At 42.2% G+C, this 20,810-nt stretch overlaps 1 protein-coding gene across 7 annotated transcripts in view; it reads right to left on the reverse strand.

The window, feature by feature from the left end:
- Nucleotides 1-1,098: 1,098 nt before the first annotated feature.
- The window catches only part of MECOM (MDS1 and EVI1 complex locus), a 333,649-nt gene continuing 313,937 nt past the window's right edge, over nucleotides 1,099-20,810 (reverse strand). For 4 of the 7 annotated variants that reach the window (XM_032698107.1, XM_032698112.1, XM_032698106.1 and 1 more), the window contains 8 exons: nucleotides 19,434-19,460; nucleotides 12,114-12,280; nucleotides 10,664-10,741; nucleotides 8,719-8,888; nucleotides 7,479-7,623; nucleotides 4,479-4,715; nucleotides 3,728-3,914; nucleotides 1,099-2,775 (listed from right to left, as the gene is read on the reverse strand). In XM_032698107.1, coding sequence (XP_032553998.1) covers nucleotides 2,641-2,775; nucleotides 3,728-3,914; nucleotides 4,479-4,715; nucleotides 7,479-7,623; nucleotides 8,719-8,888; nucleotides 10,664-10,741; nucleotides 12,114-12,280; nucleotides 19,434-19,460 — 1,146 coding nt within the window. In that variant the 3' untranslated portion in view covers nucleotides 1,099-2,640. The remainder of the gene's footprint in view (nucleotides 2,776-3,727; nucleotides 3,915-4,478; nucleotides 4,716-7,478; nucleotides 7,624-8,718; nucleotides 8,889-10,663; nucleotides 10,742-12,113; nucleotides 12,281-19,433; nucleotides 19,461-20,810) is intronic. The other 3 variants (XM_032698113.1, XM_032698110.1, XM_032698108.1) reach the window with 1 other exon arrangement.

Genomic DNA, 20,810 nt, shown 5'->3' on the forward strand with positions numbered 1-20,810 from the left:
GTTCTCTTTATTTGGCAGAAACCTAAAACCAAGTTTCATGGTGACTTTAACTGCACTAAAAATAATAGCCTATTTATGCAATTATCTGCATGTACCTGGCCATTGCCTCAGGCCAGTGAAGTGAGTACAAGAATATGCATACAGGCTTTAATTTTTTTTTCTCAGTTCTAGTTTAGGCTTCCTGCATGGAAACCATCAGCTTGTAGGTCTCAGCTTGCCATCAGCCTGTGCAGGAGGCTCTAGAGCCGAGACAGCAAACCAAAGGCAGCCCACACCTGTGCTTGCTGGGTTTGGGCTCAGCCTTGCCCGTGCCCTTGTTGCTCCAGGATGGTTATACATCTGGGCAGAAGGCAAGAGTGACACATACAGGTCATTCTGAAATGTAACTTAGGAATCTGGTGAGCTATAAGAGGTCTTGTACTGACAGAGGCTGGGAGAGGAGCATCTCGGTGCTTCTATCTCTGCTGATGAGCAGAGCACTAAGATGGGCAGTGCCTGGGCCAATGTTGCCTTTCCTGACATCCCACCTCTCACTGCTCCACAGGCTGCCCAGAAGCAGGGGTTTGGACCTGATCTCAAAGGGAACATAAAATAAAATATTCTTTTTTTTTTCCCTTTTAGACTCTTAAAGGCTCATTTCATGCAGTTGGAGGCTTGTTTAGCTCCTCAGCTATGGGTTTTGATCATTCTGGTGAGTCAATTTCACTATGCATCATCCAAGACACTGCATCCCAACTCTGTTCCCATGAGCAGCAGGTGGGTGCAACATGAGCCCAAGCTCAAGGCTCTGCAAGTGTCTTTGAAGGTGACATTGTACCAATCCCTCCTGAAAAACCACTTAAAATATTCTTCTTTTCCAAAATAGTGTTTTGAAACTTAAAGGACAGATCTAAACCCCTTCAACAGTCTGTTGAGAGGCTCTGGCTTGTGTCCTACATTGCACAGCCAAGTCCAAGACACCTCAGAGTGCCCCATCCTCTCGTTACCCTTATCCTCATCACCCCACAGACCCATCTTTGCTGCCCAGAATGCAGAAAAAAAAAGGGGCCAATACTGCCCCAACCCAGAGAAAACCAAGACAATAAGGAAATAGATCCCTTCAGTTTTGTAGTCCTTTATTATTTTTTTAAGTTGATCCTCCCATAGTAATGTACTGAAATGCGTAACAGTTACATTGTACAAAGCATTTAAAGAAAGTACCTCAACTTGCCGATTATTTCAAAATGAGATTATAAACAAAAGGAAAAATAAATCTGGTCCCTCACTAAAGGCCAAAAAAACCCCCAAAAAATAACTGAATACCTTCCGTTATTTATTTATTTTTTTTTTTAAAACATAAATTTGGAACACTTCATCTTACAAATAGGATTAACATGAACATAACATCACACAAGCTCGCAGACAACCAGCATAAAATATTGGGTACAGTTTTTTTAATCAGAAGAATCATGCTTTCATGAAGAAATTATAACTGTTTATACAATCGAATCAATTTACTGTATTACAAAAAAAAAAAACCAAAACTAAGTCGCATCTATTAGTTATTTAGTTCATTAAAAGGCAAAAAATAAAATAAAAGAGGAATGTAAGAAAATTTCCAACACTGTTTTGCACTCCCATATACACAGATCAGTTCACCTCACTTTTTTGGAAGTACACGGGTGCCTTACATCGTAACGCAGTGGGGGACTGGAGCAGTGCTGTTTGTTACAGAACAGTGCTATTGTAATCAACAAACAATCGTTTGCCAACAAATAAATACATGGTACACACAACACAAAGAAGAAATTAAGAGGGTAGGGGGGAAAGGAAACAATACAACAAAATAGTGACATGATTGTCGAAAATTAAAATCTCCTTACAATGATTCGAACTAGTGGTGCTGTCGATGAACGCGGTGCTTTCACGGAATTATCTGGATGATTTAGCTTCTTGGAGTAGTGAACATTCATAGTTTACAATATACACAAGCCTCTTATGTATTGTTTCTCAGAGTTCTTTCTTTTTCTGTCTTTTTTTTTTTTCTCCTCGTTTTTCCTTTTTTTTTTAACAATGCAGTTGAGAAGGCAAAAGAATTACGGAGAGAACAAAATATTCCCTGTTACTTCTTTCTACATTTACGATGGATAGTGTGCATTTGATAGAACTATTTTCTTTCTTTGAAGGGCTAAAATGCATAAAGCTTTAATGAAGAGATTTGTACATAAAAGCAACTGTTCCCAATCCTGTGTCAAACTATCTTATACAAAAAGAAAATCAATTCAGTTCCTACTTTAAAGGAGTGCCCATGTGTGTATCAATGCAGTCTTAACCCTTCTGCCCCTGCCCCTCAAAGCCGGGTGAACTGGAAGACACTTTTTCCCGGCCCCGTTTACATAATCCACTGAAACTTTTTTTTATTTTTAAGTCGCATTGATCCTCCAGAAGTCAGCAGCTGCCTTTGCTGTGCAAAACAAAATATTGAGAATAAATAGTTTCTTTTCTTTTTAAAATTATTCAGTTTAAGGTCACCGGACTTTAAATGAGTGACCCTGCAGATTTATAAGGCATTCTGCTCAGCAGTCTTTTTAAATAGTCATATATGAAAGAGCCATGCTACTGGTTTGGACTTGGTCCCATTCTCGGTAAGACTTCACACTGTCATACGTGACTGATGGATTGAATGGCGCTGGATTCCGCGGCGGCTCTCGCCATACTGTGCCACATGTTGGGAGAACTGTGGGATGCAGAATGAAGGGAGTCCTTGTCGGAGAGAGAGAGCATCATGGCATACGCCTGGATGGGGACAGAAGAAGGACAAAGAGGTCACGATCCCGCGGCGCCGACCTGAGCTTGGACCGGTGCCACCCCCACCCCGCCAGGCTACAGCCACTGTTCTCAACTTATTTTAAAACGAAATGAAAATGCATTAGGTAAAACCACTGTCAAGCCTTTCACCGACACTTTCTACTCACTAATAGTAATAATAATTTCTTCTTTCATCTGGTTTCACAAAGCTCTGAGAAACCTTTGATAGTAGACAAGGTCCCAAAGTCTCCTTTGCCTTCAGATTCCTGGCACAGGAGGCTCTTTTCAAGAGCCTGAGGAATCACATTATCCCTTGGCTGGTCCTGTACTTCACCAAGGTCTCCTTTGCTGACTTTTCCTACATGCATATTCTGCAGTTTTTAAAACAGGAATCTCTTACAGGGTCTAAAAGGACCCTCTAAAATATTTTAAAAAAATGTTTAAAAATATTTTAAAAAATTGTAAGAAATAGCACTAGGATATAATTTTAGTTATTGCTGTTTGTAAAACACACTGAGGACCCTAAGGTGGTAACATCCAACAGGTTATCAAAAAAAATACCAAAAAGCCAAGCCAACCAGAAGATTGAGTCACATCCCTGGGAGGCAGCAGCTAAACTCCACAGCATCAGCATGACCACACCAGTTGCCTGAGAGCAGGGTGGGGCTAGTTCTTACCATGGCATTTCAGTGGGTGGCAGACAGGAACAAAAACAGCAAAAAAAAGTAAGAAAAAAGTATGGAAATCCTCCATTCTCAGGGACCCAAGCACCCTGTCATGTCTCTGGGGTGCAGTAGGAGCAAATGGGGAGCCTGAGGTTTGTGGACATGGAGCACAGTCCCATTTGACTAAGCTGGAACAACCCTGCCTGCCACACACTAACAGCTTAATCCTGTGGGTATCTGGTGACAATAACACTTTAACAGAGTTAAGCTTTTACCTGGGATTTGGATTTCCTGTACAACGGTTGCTTGAGGTCCTCTGGCAGCTGGGAAGCATTGAAAGCTGCCAATTCAGCTTCACTATATTGATTTTCTTCCATTTTCCTCATTTTGAGGCTATCTGTGAAGTGCCTTATGTGGTCCAAAGCCGAAAGTCCAGTCTTATTATACTCCTCTTCTTTATACCTACAAAAACACCACAGAGATTTTAATGTCAATTCAATGATCCTCTCTGTGTTCCCTTGTCCTCTCAGATTTACACATCTGGGCATTTTCCCCCTTTTTCACATTCATAAACCCCCTTGGCTCATGGAACGGTGATCCTGAAATAAAAGGAATTCCCTTTTCTGTTCTAAAGAAAGGGTGGGAAGTGGGAGTGGGGGAGGGAGAGTTTGTTTCTCTCCTGGTGTCTCCACAGCCTTTCACAAGACCATTACAAGGGATCCAGGACGGTCCATGGAGCAGATAACGTCTCTCCCATGAAACTGTCTCACCCTGTTTCCTGTCTCACCCAGAACCTGACAATAGCTCCCCAAGCACAGTGAATTTTCCTAACAAGGGCTACAGACTGCATGGAGAGGCTGGAAGCAGGGCTGGTATTGACCCAAACACAGACGCACGTTGCTATTGTAACTGGGAAGTCGGCTACTCCAGACCGGTTCCCACGGCACAGTTTGGGGTTGGCATCCTTGTATGGTTTATTGTTTTTATTCCACGTATCGGGCACACCAATACTCGGAAGGAACCAACCTGCCAGGGGAAGCTTTGCAGTTCATGTCCAAAGTACTTGTTTCCTCGTAATCCTCCTCTGGAGTCCCCTCGTGCATGTCACTCGTAACGGGCTCTTTGACTGCCTTCCCTGCCATTTCGCTCTCTTCATCTTCTTCATCCATCATTACTTCATCTTCTGCCTCTTCATCATCCAACAGATCTGAGTTCTGGCTGGCTACCATGGCTTTTTCATCCTTAAAGTGGCTGCCATTCATTCTGAAAGTACCAAAACAAACCCGAGCTATCAACACAAATCAGATATGAAAGCTCCTCACCAGCAGATTCTTGGAGGCAGATCTGAAAAGGATCTGTCCCAGCAGAATAAAGTGATTTCTGTATTTTTTATCTTGCCTGGCTTCAGACATTCAGGCAGCATTGGAGAAAATTCCACTCAAAAATCAGTGGGACACTACAGCACCATCAGCATGGGATTTTCCTGTTACCCTGCTAAAACTACTGTTCAAGCAGAGGTATGTTCAGATATCCATTCCAAATTTTCTCACGCATTATTTCATATCATGTTTCCAATCATACATGTAGTCTGGGCAAAACAACTCACTGCCTTTTAACAGGAGCTGTAGGGGCCAAGAAACGCTGAAAATCAGATCCGGCATTTTTTAAAAAATGACATCCAATACCACATTCAGAGTTTTAAAGTCAAAATTACATGCATAATTAATTTTGCACGCTACCACCCATTTGGAAGCCATACTGCTTCACTGAACGTATGGATTTCACACATGGGAACCTAAGGGACTTCAGCTGAAGACCTGAAGAGTGGCCTGCAATATTCCTCCATGATGAACTAGATTATCAAGTGATTTGAAGGGCAAGAATTAATGAAAAGAAAGGTCATATAGCATTTTAAGTGCATTTATTCTTACCAAATGAGTAATTGCAGCAATACACACACGGAAAACCATTTGGCCTACGCACTGTAATTATGTTGTCCTTTGCTTTCAGACAATGACTTCTCTTAACTACTTCCTATGGGATTTTTATCAAGGACATAACACCCAGGCTGAAGTAGGGGCTCGTTTGGTAATGGTCCCAATCCTGTAGGTTTGGAGCACCTGGAGCTGCATTGCATCCACCACATTAAATGGGAGCTAAAGAAACTCGGCACCACCACGTCAACAAACGCCCATCCAGAGGTACTCGTGGTGTGAACAGGCTGCACTCGGTGGAGCCCCCCAAATTCATGCTACCAGCCTATCTGCTCTGCCACATTATGTAGCACAGAGGCCTTGATTCATCTATTGTTCTCATTGTGCAAAAGGTCCTTAACTCTTCCAGGAATACAGTTATAAAAATGGAAACGTTATTGTCGGCACGCAGTTTGCTTCAGATTCCGTGTGCTTCAAACTGTGTGGAACAATATGGGATACACGAAAAGCTGGAGCAAGATAAGATGAGCCCTTCCAGCCTGGTTGGGTTTTAATGTGTGACTTGCTGCTGCAACATACGGACTTTCTGAGGAGTGTACGCAAGCAAAGCTGGTTTCTTACACAACAGCATCGCCTTCCTAAACATAACAGAGTTTCATCTATTTTCCGAGCAAATTCCCAGTGATTGTCATGAGTTTAGCACTGCACTTAAAAAAGTACTCTAGAGAATGATCTGTCTTTATAGCAGTATCAAAAAATCTGAGGTTGTGCAGAGCAGGGAGAGCTGAAGCAGCCACCCCCCTCTAAGATCATCACAGCAATATCTCTTTATCATCTTTTATTTAAATAGGCAGAAATAAGAAATTGTTGAGCAAAGTTTGGGCTGCCAACTTGCTTGTTATGCTCAATTGAGGCTGCTAGAAATGAAAGGGAGATGGACTACAACCAAAGTAACAAAAGCCATGTGATTAAGAAAACAGATTCTCTAATTATGCTTTCAAATGCAGCAATTTGCCAGGGATAAAATATCCGTCAAGAGCAGTCTGAAGTGCCAAATTTAGAAAGGAAACACTGCACAACCCAGCAACCTTTCCACTTTGCTGACTTCCTGTTGGAGGACATGTTGAGACCAGATGTGCGAGGAAAAAATCCCAAACCCTCATTGCCAATCAAGATGGAATGAAATTTGAATATGCATGTAATCACTTAATCCAGTACTTTTGTGGAAATTGTGTTATGTCCACCATTTTTATCCCTTCACAAAGGCATGTGGAAATTGAGAAGACAGCGAAGTTTGTCACCAACAGTAAGAATTTTTTGATGTTGATAATGAAATGCCAATTCAGAAGGGCAAATAATGCATAATGCAACACCAATCCCAAAGAAATATGTGGGGCTCATGTGCGTATCCATCCCACAGCCTTTTCTGCTTAGCTGTACTTTTATTAGCTGAAAATATTTAGAGGTGGTCTCTCTTCTGTTAGTTCAGAAGAATTCAAACACCCATATACTTAATAAATCTTAGTAGAAAAAAATTCTCTCACATGCTGGAGCACTGAGGACTACCAACGCCTACCCACAGCCTCACGGGCTTTTGGCTAGTCAGCATCTTTCTTGGGATTGAGTTACTTACGGGAAAGGACTTTCAGTAACAACCTTTCATTTGACCCAAGAATTTAGCTTAGTCTACTTTATTAATTACACATTTATATTGCACTTAAATCCTGAGGCTCCATACATTTAGCCACAGGATGTAGAATTCACCTGTTCTGCCGTGAATGTAAAGTGAAGGAATTTTCCAACAGACTCAAGTGAACGATGGGAACCTGAAACTGAGAGCTCCTGATACAAGGAGAAATGTGTTCACAGACAGAACCTTCCATCCAGCATCTGCCACCTGGAATATCTTCATGCATGATAGGGAGAGAACCGACACATTTCTTTCCATAAGACACCAATATGACCACTGAAGCAACCAGATTCTAAAATAACTCTGGCTCCAGACATCATCAAAAGTGAAAAATCAGGCTTAGTCTGCAAAACTGGAAAAGGAGCAGTGGCACCTTTTGAATGCAGATCAGACACAACTCACCTCTCCTCTGAGTTTCGGGGGGACTGGTTGTTGTGGTTGCTGTTTCCAATAAAATTCCTAATTTCTGTGAAGTAGGAGTCTTCCTTGTCGTCAAGGATTGCCCCTGTGCTTTCCAGTTCTGAGTGAGGTGAAGATGTTGCAGTACCTTAAAACAAAACATATGACTTCTGCTGCTGGTCTTTTATATTTTCTATATTTAACTATTTAAATCAAAATGAAATTGAAACTATGGTTAAAATGGGTGAGAGCCAGAAAAAGGTGGTCACAGTGATCTATCAGCTTTTGGCCATAAAACCAGCAATTAGAAGGGAAGTATATTACCCAAGGGCAGAGGTGGTTTCCAGCCAAAATGACTGGTTGCATTCTGGGTGCCATTTCCATGGTTTATAACCGCTTTTGCCAAGTATCTATTTCAACATCTCCCTCCTGTCCCTTGTGATTCAAGGACTGTCAGTAACTGTAGACCAATGGTTGAACTGAGCAAACGGAACGTCATTTAAGCTACTAATTATGCAGATTTGCTTATAATATGGAACAGCCACTGACATAATCACCCAGGTTCATTAGCACCGAGAGAGCAGTGACAGACATCTTTCTCTGAGCACAGGGGAAGGGACAGCTCTGGATTCACTGCCTGCACCTGGTTGTTTCCAGTGAGGGGAAGTGCAGACTGGAAGGACTGCAGAGAGGCTTTCATTAAACTCTGCAGATATCCAAACCAGAGCAATGACATCCCCTCCCTGCCACTGCCTTTGCTGCTGCTGTGTGGTGACTGACCTGCTCTGGGCCTTGAGAGGCACCATTACCTCCATAATAGCCAGCACTTTTCAGCTTCTGACAGTGGGAATATTTTAGAAGGTGCCAAGAAAATCTTTTAGAGTGCCCCCTGAGACTCTAAATCTAGGACTCCCATGGTGAGCCAAGTGATTGTGGCGACGGGATTAAACCAATTTTCCCAGTCTGTTCTCAAAACGCTATGGTCGGCTTAATTAAAACCAAAAGAAAAGACATCATCCAGTGGTCTTAAGTTATACACGGGGAGAGTTTATGCTGGGATTTTCAAAGCACTTTAAATGTCAGCAGAGCTTAGGCACTTACATATTTTCCAACAACCCCCCCCAATCAGAGCAGGCAGCGCGGAGCCACGTGTGCCTACTGACACCCGGCAGCACTGACAGTGAACGTGCAGCCCCTGGACATGGCACACAGGGCAAGCTGGGGAGGGAAGAGACACACATACCAGACATGTTCCCGTTCTCGTGCTTCTTTAGATGTCTGTCAAGATTGGTTTGTTGACCAAAACACCTGTCACACAAGTGACACTTGAATGGCTTCTCTTTATTGTGAATGTTACGCACATGTCTCTGCAGGTTAGAGGATATGCTGAAGGATCTGTCACAGTATTTGCATCTGCAAAAAAAACCCAAAACAAAACAAGTCGGTAGAAAAGGGTTTGTTAGTAGCTGGAAATGTAAAATTTGTCCTAAGAGACATGAAGCACCTCCTGGGCTCAGTCTCAGTAGCCAACAGCAGTTCCTTGGTCCCTACTGAGGCACAATCCTCCCTGAAATAAAGACAAATTTTGGCTGAATAACTGGAGAGCTGTGCTCTTGGAATGGACCCTTCATTTCTGTGGTTGGTTTTTCAGGTTTAATTCACATTAGACTTCATATTTTAAATACTGCCTTTAGGAATAAGCATAATATTTCAGAGTTAATGGTATCAAATTAGCTACAGTAATTGAGTCCCATGTTTTTAAAACTGTTGCACGCAAAGTTGGGAAGTTTGAAAACAGTAGAGCAATAACTCTATTGTTTCATGTGCTGCCAATACAATACAATTAAACACTTTTGGAAAAAACATGAAACAGATCTCTTCTAATGCTCAAATAAGGTAAAAAGGGCTATTTCTTTTCCTATTCTAAATTATGCTGTGTGATTAAATCTTTTCTTGAGGAATTAGCTTGCTCGATTGCTAATCCCAGAGGAAATTTGGTTATCTTGCAAAAACCAGCAATAAACAATCCCAACCTTTAATACCGTGCCAATGTGAGTAGTTTAGTCTATCACTCTGGTACCAGAGGCATCAATTTTCATACTCTGTAGCGATTTGGAGTCCCTAAAGCCTTTACTGTATTGCTCTTTAAGCCATTACTAAGTCATACTATAACTATTCCAAATTCTCTGGCTGGCAAGTAGCCAACAGTCTTCACCACTCTACTTTTTCAATCTTTTACTTCTCCCGTGCCTCTCTTACGCTTGTCAATGATGTCAAATTTTTTTTAGTGCTGAAATCGTCCATTATGCTACTAATTGTTTGTGGCTTTTATGCAGTGGACGGGTTTAACATGCATCAAGACTTTCCTTCAATAAAATCAGATGTGAATCTCATTTCCCAAAGAGACTAGAGGCAAAAAAACATATTGTTTCCTCACAAACAATGAGCTTACTCTGCTCTTTACAGCTCATAAAATGCAGAAATCTGTGCATTTGTTTTACTGGAACATGAACTGGCTTCTTTCCAGTTTAAATTAGTCTTTCATTTTCAATAAGGTGAAGCTTCTATACACATTTCTGCATCTGACTGTCCTGGATTCAGTATCACACACATATTCTTATCAACAGGAGAGTACACCCACACGGGTTTTTGGCTAAGCAGACCTCAGAAAGGATCCAGATTAGGCAGGAAACAAATAAATACAGAAACGCCTTTGCAACCGGGACCTTTCAGAAATCAGATGATTGACAAATCACCCAACTTCAGGCTGCAAATAACACCGCAGAACTCTAAGAAAAAACATTTTTGCAAGAGAAAATATGCCCATGAGCCCTATTGGACATCATTTCAATCACACTGCTTCAGCAGTGCCAGCCATCCCTCCAGCAAAGGCAGAACTTGTGGACAGGGCTGGGGAGCTGCCTCAGCCAAAAGAATTTCACTAAACAGGACCAAAAAACTCCCCCTTCATGCAGCTCCAACACTGAGTATCAGCATCGAACGCACAAAGAGACCAAAATGCAACGGTGGGTCATCAGTGCTAAGGAGGAATGGCTGGAGCTGGCCAAGAAAGGATGTTGAACACCCATTCCCTGGCTTTATTCAGAGAATCCTGGAATACTTTCGGTTGGAAGGGACCTTAAAGATCACTTGACAACAGCACAGACAAGGGTGAGGGGTCATGGTACCTATAGGGCTGCTCTCCAGTGTGCGTCCTCAGGTGACGTGTTAGGTTTGCAGATCTCGGGAAAATCTTGCCACAGTATCTGTGATAAGAGAAGGTTTGATAAGACAACACAACCCTCAATGGCTTTGTCCCAGTTTGAGTTGCACTGGCTGCACAGCCCAAATGGAATCATTAATATATGGTACTATTGGCACTGCTTTGGTGTAACAACATCCTAATAAAAGCATTCAGCAAAAGTAAGGGATTGACACACAAACGTGAGAATGGGACTGGAACTGCTGGTACCAAGCAGCTTTGCTTGTGCATAAGGGAGGGATATATGAAAACACACCGATTTTAAAGATCACCCCAAGTTTCTAAGCTCACTAGGTGATTATCAGCCTCATTCAGATTTGGAATCAAGAGAATCTGTTATTAAAGCCTTGGATTTCTGCCTCCGTGTAAGCAAATTTCAAACCTTTCAACCAATTCTACGTGTCAGCAAACGTGACACCGTTCTGTGCATTGAATAGGATCAGAGCAGACAAGACTCAAAGACCTAATCCATCAAGGTATGTTTCTATAACAACATGTCTTGAAAGAAGGTGACATGTTTTCAAAAAGATCAGATAAACCGATATGCCAGTGTCAAACACCTGCACATTCTGGAGATGATATAGAGACCTAAATAATGCAATTTAAAAACCATTCTCCAAACTCAATAATATGTCACAGGAAAAATAATGGCCAAAAAAAAATAATTATCTGGAGTTCTCCCCCTTTGTTCAAGTAAAGTATTAATATTCAGTTTATAATTGGCCCATTCTGTTAAGGCCATTGAGCCCATTTTTTCATGGGGACAAAGCACACACAGCGCACTCTTAGGTGAATGAGGGTGGTGGTTGCTCCACATGATGACTTTGAAGATTGCATCCCCTCACTTTTACCATCCCATTTATTTTTCCACAACGTGATGTATAAGCCTTCAAAATACCCACACAGCCCAATTCCACTCTCCTTGACAAAGCTCCCATTCATTTTGGGTGCACATTCAATGACTATCTTCATTGTGGGTTGTTTTTTTTTTTTTTTTTTAAGTCTGTACACATGAGTCCTAATAAGTCATGTATTTTATCACCGATCCCTTTGGATATTAAAACCAGAAGCCTGAGAGAAAACACGTCTGTAGTTTATGATCAAAAAAATCAATAATGAAAGCGCACTTTCATATATGAAAGCGATGAGAAAATCTGGAAAAAAAGGGATTGTTTATATAATAGTTTCCACCTCATTTATCAAACCGGTATGATACAGGGAAAACTCTTTGTTTCGTAACACCCGTAATTTAATAAATAAGAACCGCAAAGGCAAAAGGCTTTTCGCGTTTTGTTGGGCACAGAGAGCCCTGGAAGTCTCAACGTTGTCCCTGTCAGAGACCCCCTGGGCAGGGGGGATTTGGGGAGCAGATTTACCTGCAGGTGTAGCGCTCCTTGCCCTTGCGCAGCAGGGTCTCGGGAAGGGCGCTCGGCGGTGCGCGGAAGTTGAACATGGATGGCACCGACTGGATCAGCTCGCTGGCCTCGGGCTTCAGGGCACTAAAGCTCTCCAGCTTTTCGGCCATGTTCTCTATAGCCGACATCTGCAAGAGAAGGGAGTGCAGAACCCGTCAGGGCAAATACCACCGCGGCTTTCTGCTCTCACCGGGAACCCAAAATACAGAGAGCGTACACTGACAAGTGAAAAGAAACAGGGAAAAAACAGCCAACGGAGAACTGAAGTCTAAAAAATTACGTTAAGTGAGGTTGTGGCCAAGATGTTGTCCCACTTGGAATACTGCCACCTACAGTGGGTGCTGTCCTAATTGTTATAATGGAAAGCTGCTTCCACACAACATCTGAATCGGCCAGTGTTCATTTCTTCTTAAGTCCCAGCTTCTATAAAATTCCAGTTTTTGCAGTCATGTTCTGTGGGTGTGTGCCTATGAGTCTATGCGTCCCATCTACTGAAACCATTGGTCATTTTGACCAAATCAACAGAAACAATAATTGAATTCCTACATCTGTTTTCTTTAAGGACTTGCAGGGGACAAATACTGCAAAGGAAACTTCATGAACACTGTGGCTCAACCAAGGGCTGCAACAAGCCAGATCCAGAGAGGCTCCGTCAATGTCTCAGCCACATCCAACCATTCAGGCCAGTTTTTTTGCCCATCACAATCAAAGACCAAGAGATAAACCCATAAGAAATGAAGTTTTGGTGAGTTTGGTGCTCTGTATTTACATTAGCTGTTAGATGTCTACCCTATTTTTCTACTTCCTCTTAATATTCCTGCTCTGTCTTTAGTTGCTTGTAAATCCTCTGTGCTTTGGAATGTCTCCACCCTTGATTAGCTGTCTGTAATTTGCAGGGAGTGGGGATTAAATAATTTCTGGAGAATTACTTCCTTTAAGGTGTCTAGAACAGCCCACGAAAAATTCGTCCAAAACCTCAAATATTGCCACTTGAAGAGTTCAAGAATGCTGCTGAGCCTACTGACAGGTGAGAGTAACCATCCACCCCTTCACAACGCCACAAACAAACAAAAAGAAATCATGCCAAGATCTCACCTACAGAGCACAAAAACCACAGCATGAGCCTGTGCAATATCTGGCTTGTAAAGAAGAAGGAAATTTTAAGAAAGACAAGATGCTGAATGCTTCTCAGCTGGAACACCTCCACAAACCATTCTTTAAAATCCATAACAGACTGCTCTGACTGCTGGAAAATCGAAATTTTAATTGGAAGAACTGCACATTTGTTGAGGTTTATTTAATTTTATTTTAATTGGCGGAATTACACCTTTATCTCTGGAATGACTATTTCCAGACTGGTTAGCTCTGCCTTTGGCCTGGGTTGCTTTTTTCCCTTTAGCCTGTAGCCTGCCCTCTCATTTCATGCTCAGATTCCTAATGCTGAGTACAAATTGCAACGTACAGGGTACCACTGCCAATTTGCCAAATGTCTTTCATCAAACACGGTGAAAAAAATAAAAAATCTCAGAGGGAAGTCAAGATACATTTACTTGTCAGGCAACAAATGTGAAAGCATTGCGAGGCAGTAGGGGCTGTAAGCTCTGGGGTTTGATTCATAATCACTCAGCTGCTAAAACATTCTCCACAGATGCAAGTGGACAGCACATTTGTCAATATGAAGGATTTTGACATGTACTGATCACAGGCATGAGATATGTAATGATGATGCTGCTGGGAGAGGAGGTAATTCTATCTCGGCACAGAGATGTCATTATCAACCCATACAGCCCAACATTACCATATATTTCTTTTTATACAGCTCCATCTTTTCCTTTAGTCAGAATTGATTCTTAAAGCTTTTACAGTAGTCATTCCACTGCCTTTAATTCCTTCTAATTGTTCCCCCCCAACAAATTCACTCGTCTATTTTACAGTTGCTGAAAAGAAATGGTTTGAATGAAAAATGCCCTTTGGCCTTCGGGCTGATTAGCAGTGACAAGACAGTGCATGGGTTATGAAAGCACATATTTATGGTGAAGAATAATAAGGGTATTGAGAAGTATAATAAATGTTTTATTTATGTATATTTAATATTCAAGTCCGTTTCATTAGCTAGTGGGTTTAAATCATTTTTGGATCACCATTTCTCATGCACATGGTCCCTCCCCTGTAATATATGAGAGCGACTATTTTCCCCCTTACATTTAAAATGGTTTAGTCATGCTGATTTTTTTTTTTTTTTTAGTTCTTATTTCCAGGATTTTGTAGAGGAGAAATTGAGACTGATTCTCCTTTAATGTACAGCGATGCAGATCAGTGCTACCTCCAACACCGCCTCCAGGATTACATCAGTCCCAAAATACGTATGAAATCTGCACCTAATCTTAAATCCCTCATCCAGAGGAAACACAAGCACTTCCAATTATTTTAAAGTATTACCGCTTTCTAAAAATACGTTTCTCACCATAGGAATGACTATTGTGTTTTGGTCTGTTTTTCTCTAAAGCCTGATCTGTGCAGTTACCTGGAATGATTTATGTTTTTGAAGAACTGGACCAGCACCAACAGGAAGAGTTTGGCCCCACGGCTTTGCTGATACGAGGCACTGTCAGATAATTAGAGCTGGTACTATCTGCTGGAGGCAGGGCTCACTAGAACCAAAGCTGGGGCATTTTCTTAACAAGTCCTGGAGTGCATTCATGCTCAGAGCCTTCAGGATGTAAATACATATAATGAGATGAGCACCTGGGCTGTGGGGGTGTCTTCCAGCCCAGAAAATCTTGCCAGTACAGCCCCACAACATGCTCTCCCATCACTTCACGTGCAAGCAGACTGCCTCTGCTCATCAGTCTACTTGCAAAATACCAACCAAGCAGTATGAAATCTGGAGGTTGGTCTCATCAAGGACCAGCTCAGGCACCAAAACCAAGCAGGAAATCTAAACCTGTGACACAGACTTTTGGAAGGCAGGATCCCGGTTCCAAGCAGTGCCCCCAGGGGATGTGCAGGAGTGACAGACCTTCTTCCCTGTGTCTCCTGTCATGCTCCAGCACCGAGAGGTGCAAGAGCACTAACTGGAGGCTGCATCTCACTTATGGTGTTAAATGGCCATCGGCGGCTGCTGCTGCTCCCATTCACTTGACTAAGCCCTTTTCAAACCCATTTATATTTTTGTCAGAGAGAGTTCACCAATTTAATTAGGTGCGTATGAAAAGATACTGGGTTTTGTTCCTACCAAGGTTTTTTCCTGATAATGCAGCTGTGTGCACCTCTTTTTTTTTTTTTTTTTGCTATTGTTAACACTAATGAATAACCACTCCTCATTCAGGTTCTGCTCACCATTCATGGGCTACAGAGCTGGGGCACAGCTCCCTCAGGCATCTTTTTCCAAGCTGAAAAAATCAAAATCTATTTAGTCTCTTTTTGTATGGAAGCTGTTCCCTACCTCTGATCACTATTGTTGCACTTTTCTGTGTCTTTTCTAATTCTATGTCCTTTTTGAGGGGGACTTTGGCTGTATTTAGGATCTGGAGGCATTATAACATAACAATGTTTTCAATTTCTTTCTGCTAAGCACTCAGAAGATATTTTCATAAAACTATCAACTTCAAGATCTTTTTCCTGAATGACATGAGTTAAGAGTCACACTTTCCCCTCGGTATTAGTGGGTATTTACTGACATTGAGTTTTATTGCTGTTTTAATCCTGGTGACTCAGCTTTCTCTGACTGTTCTGCAAAATCTTCACAGACAGCTTTGGATTTGGCTATTCTCAGTAAACAGTCACAAACTCTGCTCTTTTCCTGATCACTCTTCTTCCTATGGCATTTACAGACACAGACCATAGTTCAGAGCCCAAAGACACGTCAAGGTAGACTCACTGATAATTTTCAATGACTGTAAAAATCACTATATGCTTGCCCTTTTTCCTCGCCTTCTTTTTTTAATGACTAAATATTAACCCAGAAGACGACTTTCCTGCTTCTGCAGTGGAACTCCCTTTCAGCTGAAACACAACTGAAGTACCTTTTCCTCCTCCAAAACACCATTACTGCTGATGGCAAAAAGCAAGATGTGCCCCCATAGGGGTTGTGCTGGCCATGGAGATGCTACTGGTCATCAATCCTCCAAACTTCTGCAGCGAGTTGTTAGCGACAACATCTGTCCTGGGAGGCCAGGTGGGTGCTCATGGTCACCTCACCTCTCCAGGGATGGCCCCTGGGGACCACCAGGGAGGCAGACATGTGGCTCAAGACACCAGTCAGCACTTTGGGGGGTCTGCACCCCAGCCAAGTGCCCAAGGGCTGCGGTGATCCCTGAGCAGGGCATGGGGAGGAAGGCACTGCTTGACCCCGAGGATGGGATTAGTGTAATTGCCATGTCCATGGAGAAAGCTCTCTGAGGAGGTAGAGAGCGAGAAGATCCTATTACATATTTTACATACAGCTCTTGCCTTATGGACAAGTCATGCCTGCTCCTAATCTGAGATCAGTGAATGACAGTATTTTATATAGAACAGTAACTTTTGATTTACATATATAAGAGTTGTTGATTCTATCTGTGTCCAGATGTCTGGAAAAGGAAGCAGCTTTCCCCCACCTCCCTCCTGCTCCCTGAGAGGCTATTAACCTCCGACTGACGCAAACTAATGTGCAGTCACAATTCCCCAGCTCCGACTCAAAAATGCAGACATTACCATAATCGGCTAAAACAAGTATTTATAAACATTTCAATGGGCAAGATATCATCAGCAGGGGCCTGGAGCATTTGTCTTAAAATTTATTAACCAACCAAAGAAAAAGTGGCATAAATTAAGCAGAGGTTCGCTGTTGCTGCTTTTTAAGAATAACCTGATGATATGGAATAATCTCGCAGACAATGTCATGAATTACATGACCTCATGTTTCACAAACGTGACCCTTTCATTGCTACTATCACAAAAACAACTGACTTTATGGCTGCAACTCATGGGAAAAAAAAACTGATCAAGTGTTTGCTTTCTATTTTTACTACTGTTATTTGGAGAAATCTTCAAAATCCAGCTACTAAAGCTCAGGATTTCTCCCTCCCCAGCTCAAGTTATAATGCTGCCTCTAAAAACTACAACTTGTGAATTTGTTGTCTTGGAACTGGGTGTATTTGGACATCCAGTCCTGGAACTTGGCTGAGCTATATTCACGTTCAAGAGACCCATCACACGTGGCTGAACTTTATGATGCAGTAGCAAGAAACTCCTGCTGATCTGCAGTATGATTCCAGAATAACTTTATTTGTATGAATACAATTGGTGGGGATTTAGCTGAGCTAACAGAATGGATCATGTCCTAAAAATAAGCGCAGCAAAATAAAAATTTTGTAAATGCACTCACTAAATTCTTTTTCATTTATTTGTAAAATTGTTTTAAATGATTTTCCATAAAGCTATTGCAGATAATGGGTGCCTATCATTACAGAACCTCTTTATAGTAACCTTCTCCTGACAGGACCAGGAGGAGATAAAAGAGTCCACAGATCAAATAAATCCTGATCCATTCAAGAGAGGGTGTAGGCCATTGATTTGTACTACAGGGTTCCTGCCAAACAATGAAAAACAATCTCAAATAATCTTGAAATATATGGCACATGCAACTGGGAATTGAGATAGAAAGGTTTATGTGACATATTCAAATCTCCCAAGATGGAGATTCATCCATGAATCAGCATCCTGCTCAGTCACTTTATGTTTTAAATACCTATTTCTGCTGGAGCTGCTCAAAGCACGAGCACAGCCAGGAGCTGTACACTCACAAGAGAAGTAGGATGATGGAAATTTGAGGACCAAGCCAAGGTCAAGGAAAGCAGACAGAAGGAACAGACTGCACTTGGTTTTTCAAATTCCCAAATATCCCCAAAATGAGCCACTTTTCTGAGAGCAGAGCATTAAGAGTGCCTGGGCCAAATCACAAATTCTACCATGGCCCCTTCATGTCCTACATTAAAGTCCCTCTACAGCAAAGACAATGTTTGGAAACCAGCTCTTGTGCTCTCCCAGTCTGGCATCTAACGCTACCTCCTGCCTGCTGAGCTCCATCAGCACCCGTGGGTGCTCACAGGAGTCCTTCAGTGCCTCAGCTCCTTTCAGCTCAGGGTCCCAGTGCATCTCTTGCAGATGGCTTCATAAACCATGGCTGCACAGGAAGACAGTGGGATTAAAAGTCACATGTACACAAAGCAAGGTCCACCACTGCTTTTCAAGTGTGCCATGGATGGCATGGAATGGAGAGCGGGGCTAAGTGCTCATCTGCAGGGGCAGCACCTCTGGGGGCTCCCACACCAGCCCCGTGCATGTGGGGAGGAGCACGTGAAGATCCCTCACTTTGCAAAGGAGCTCACTTTGCAAAATTCTGGCTTTGTCTTGTGAAATGAGTCCACGTCGCTCTGCGAGCGATGAGCGAGTGAGTCAGGCAGGACCCGCAGCCGCCTGGCTCCAGCTCTCCCCTCCCAAGCCCAAAGGTTGGGAAAAATCTGGGACGAGTATTTATGGGTTCAGCGCTGCAGCTGAGGAGCCAGCAACGCAAGAGCAGAACACGGTGTTATTTGAGTTGCATCTGCAAAAGCAGTTGCTGTAGCTCTCTCTCCTTTTTTTTTTCATGAACAATTTAGACCTATTAAAAATAACGTTTTATAAAAATAGAAGAGCGATCTCAAATTTATCCCACAGTACTAAAAGCACAATTTCTGTTCGTGTAAGGGGGACAATGTAAGTATACACACAGGACAAATTTGACCTAAACACCGCAAATAAACGGGTGTTTTATTTCTGCTTTAAGCACCGCAATGAGCAATTAAGCTCCAAATTTCAAAGCTATTAAAGTGACTATTAAAGTGACTAACTCCCACTGAAGTGAAGGAGAGAGAAACATGAAGTCCTCTGAGGGTCTGTATTTTAATGCAGATTAAATATTTATTAACTATTGCAATTCAACAAGATTTCAGCCTGAAAATTTCACTGCAATCTCTGAAGGAAATGGCTTGGAACAATTTCAGTTACATATAAACAAAGACTGCATTCTGAAACCCAGGTAAAGCTCCTACTGCCTTTGCCAAATAAAACCAGCAGGATCAGGTACGTAAAAATAAAGCCAATTTGACATAAGAGGATATTTATCTGCTATAGCTACAACACCCTGTAGGAAAGTGTGGCATGGTCCATAATTGAGTGGTAAGTTATCTTTCATATTATATTTTTCTTATGCAATTTATCTCACAGTGATTAAATCAAAAATATAAGCAATGAACTTACCCAAATTCTTTGATCAGGCAATTGGAACTGGGAGCAAAATTGAAACAAAAACAACATATTTATTATTCCTGCGTTGGAACCCCCATTGCAATCAATCTACCTACTAAGATTTTATTTAAAGACACTAATTTAACTGTTATCCTGCATTATTTGTTGCAGGGGGGTGTTCTCTTCCTAAAAATGTAATCCTTGTAATGAAAAATTATCACAAAATGCCATTAATTTTTCTAATTTTCATTTTGCCCAGGCAGGGACAGGATAAGGACTACAGGGTTTAAGTCTTTAAGCTCTACTTCAGAAATCTATTCAAAAGATGCATCTGTTTGCTGTCATGTTACCCAGTTAAAAAAAAGGAATTTCTTCTTCATGAGATGGCAATTTTCAGAAATAAATTCACCTACAGAAACCCAAGCTTGTAGGACACAAACAGTAATTCCAGAGATATTTTACATGGATAAGCCCTGCCAGCAGAAAATGAAAACTTGTGGAGCACTCCCCACCTGTACTTTTATAGGGGTGAACAGGACTATAAAGGAAAAACAGCTTTTCTGCCGTTCCCCAGTCCTCTATAAATACCAAGCCAGATTCTGCCTTTGCAAACAGGAGGCTCCTCTCTATTAAAGTTTGCAAGAGAGCACCTTTTGGCATTTACTTTTTTGATAGGACATGTGCTGGTGGTTTAGTTTTCTTTTACAATGTACTAAGAGTGCCTGTTACACTCCTGACCTTTGTATGGATCCCTCTCACACCATGTTTAAGACGTTATCCCACTCACTCAGGTAAGTGATAAAATGGAAGCCAGGCTTTGCCGTGGGTTTTTTATTCAACTGCACAATGGGAAATGGGGAAGAGGGGGTTCAGCAAGGCAGGTGCACAGCCAGCCCTCTCTCCTGCCACAGGGTGCTGGCTCTGCCCCTCCTGGGCTGGCCCTGCCATGGGGAGGTGGCATCCAACACCTCCTCCTCACACTGAGGGACTTGGTGGCAGCACTGGCACCTTCCTCTGGCACCAACCAGAGGTTTAACCAACCCTCTGTGAAAAAACAGGAAGGGTGAAATCCAGACATCCTGCCCATTAATGGGAAAATGTCCAAAGTCTCCATTTCACCTGCACATCCACAGCATCCTGGCCTGACTGCCAGTTCCCCAGGGAACTCAGTTGGACATCACCACATAGAAGAGTATCCAGCTCCTTCCCTGTCCACCACAGCCAAACTCCTAACAGTGAACTCTCCTCCAAGAGAGTTCCTGTCCCACCCACTGACCACACAACCTAACACTGGCATCAGACCTGTGACACCTTCAGAGCCCCCTGAACCACACTGAGTTACACCTTCTGAACAGTTAGAGAGCACTAAGCAAAATAATACCAGGTTTT

The sequence above is a fragment of the Chiroxiphia lanceolata genome, chromosome 10 (assembly GCF_009829145.1).
Source record: "Chiroxiphia lanceolata isolate bChiLan1 chromosome 10, bChiLan1.pri, whole genome shotgun sequence".
Lineage (NCBI taxonomy): Eukaryota > Metazoa > Chordata > Aves > Passeriformes > Pipridae > Chiroxiphia > Chiroxiphia lanceolata.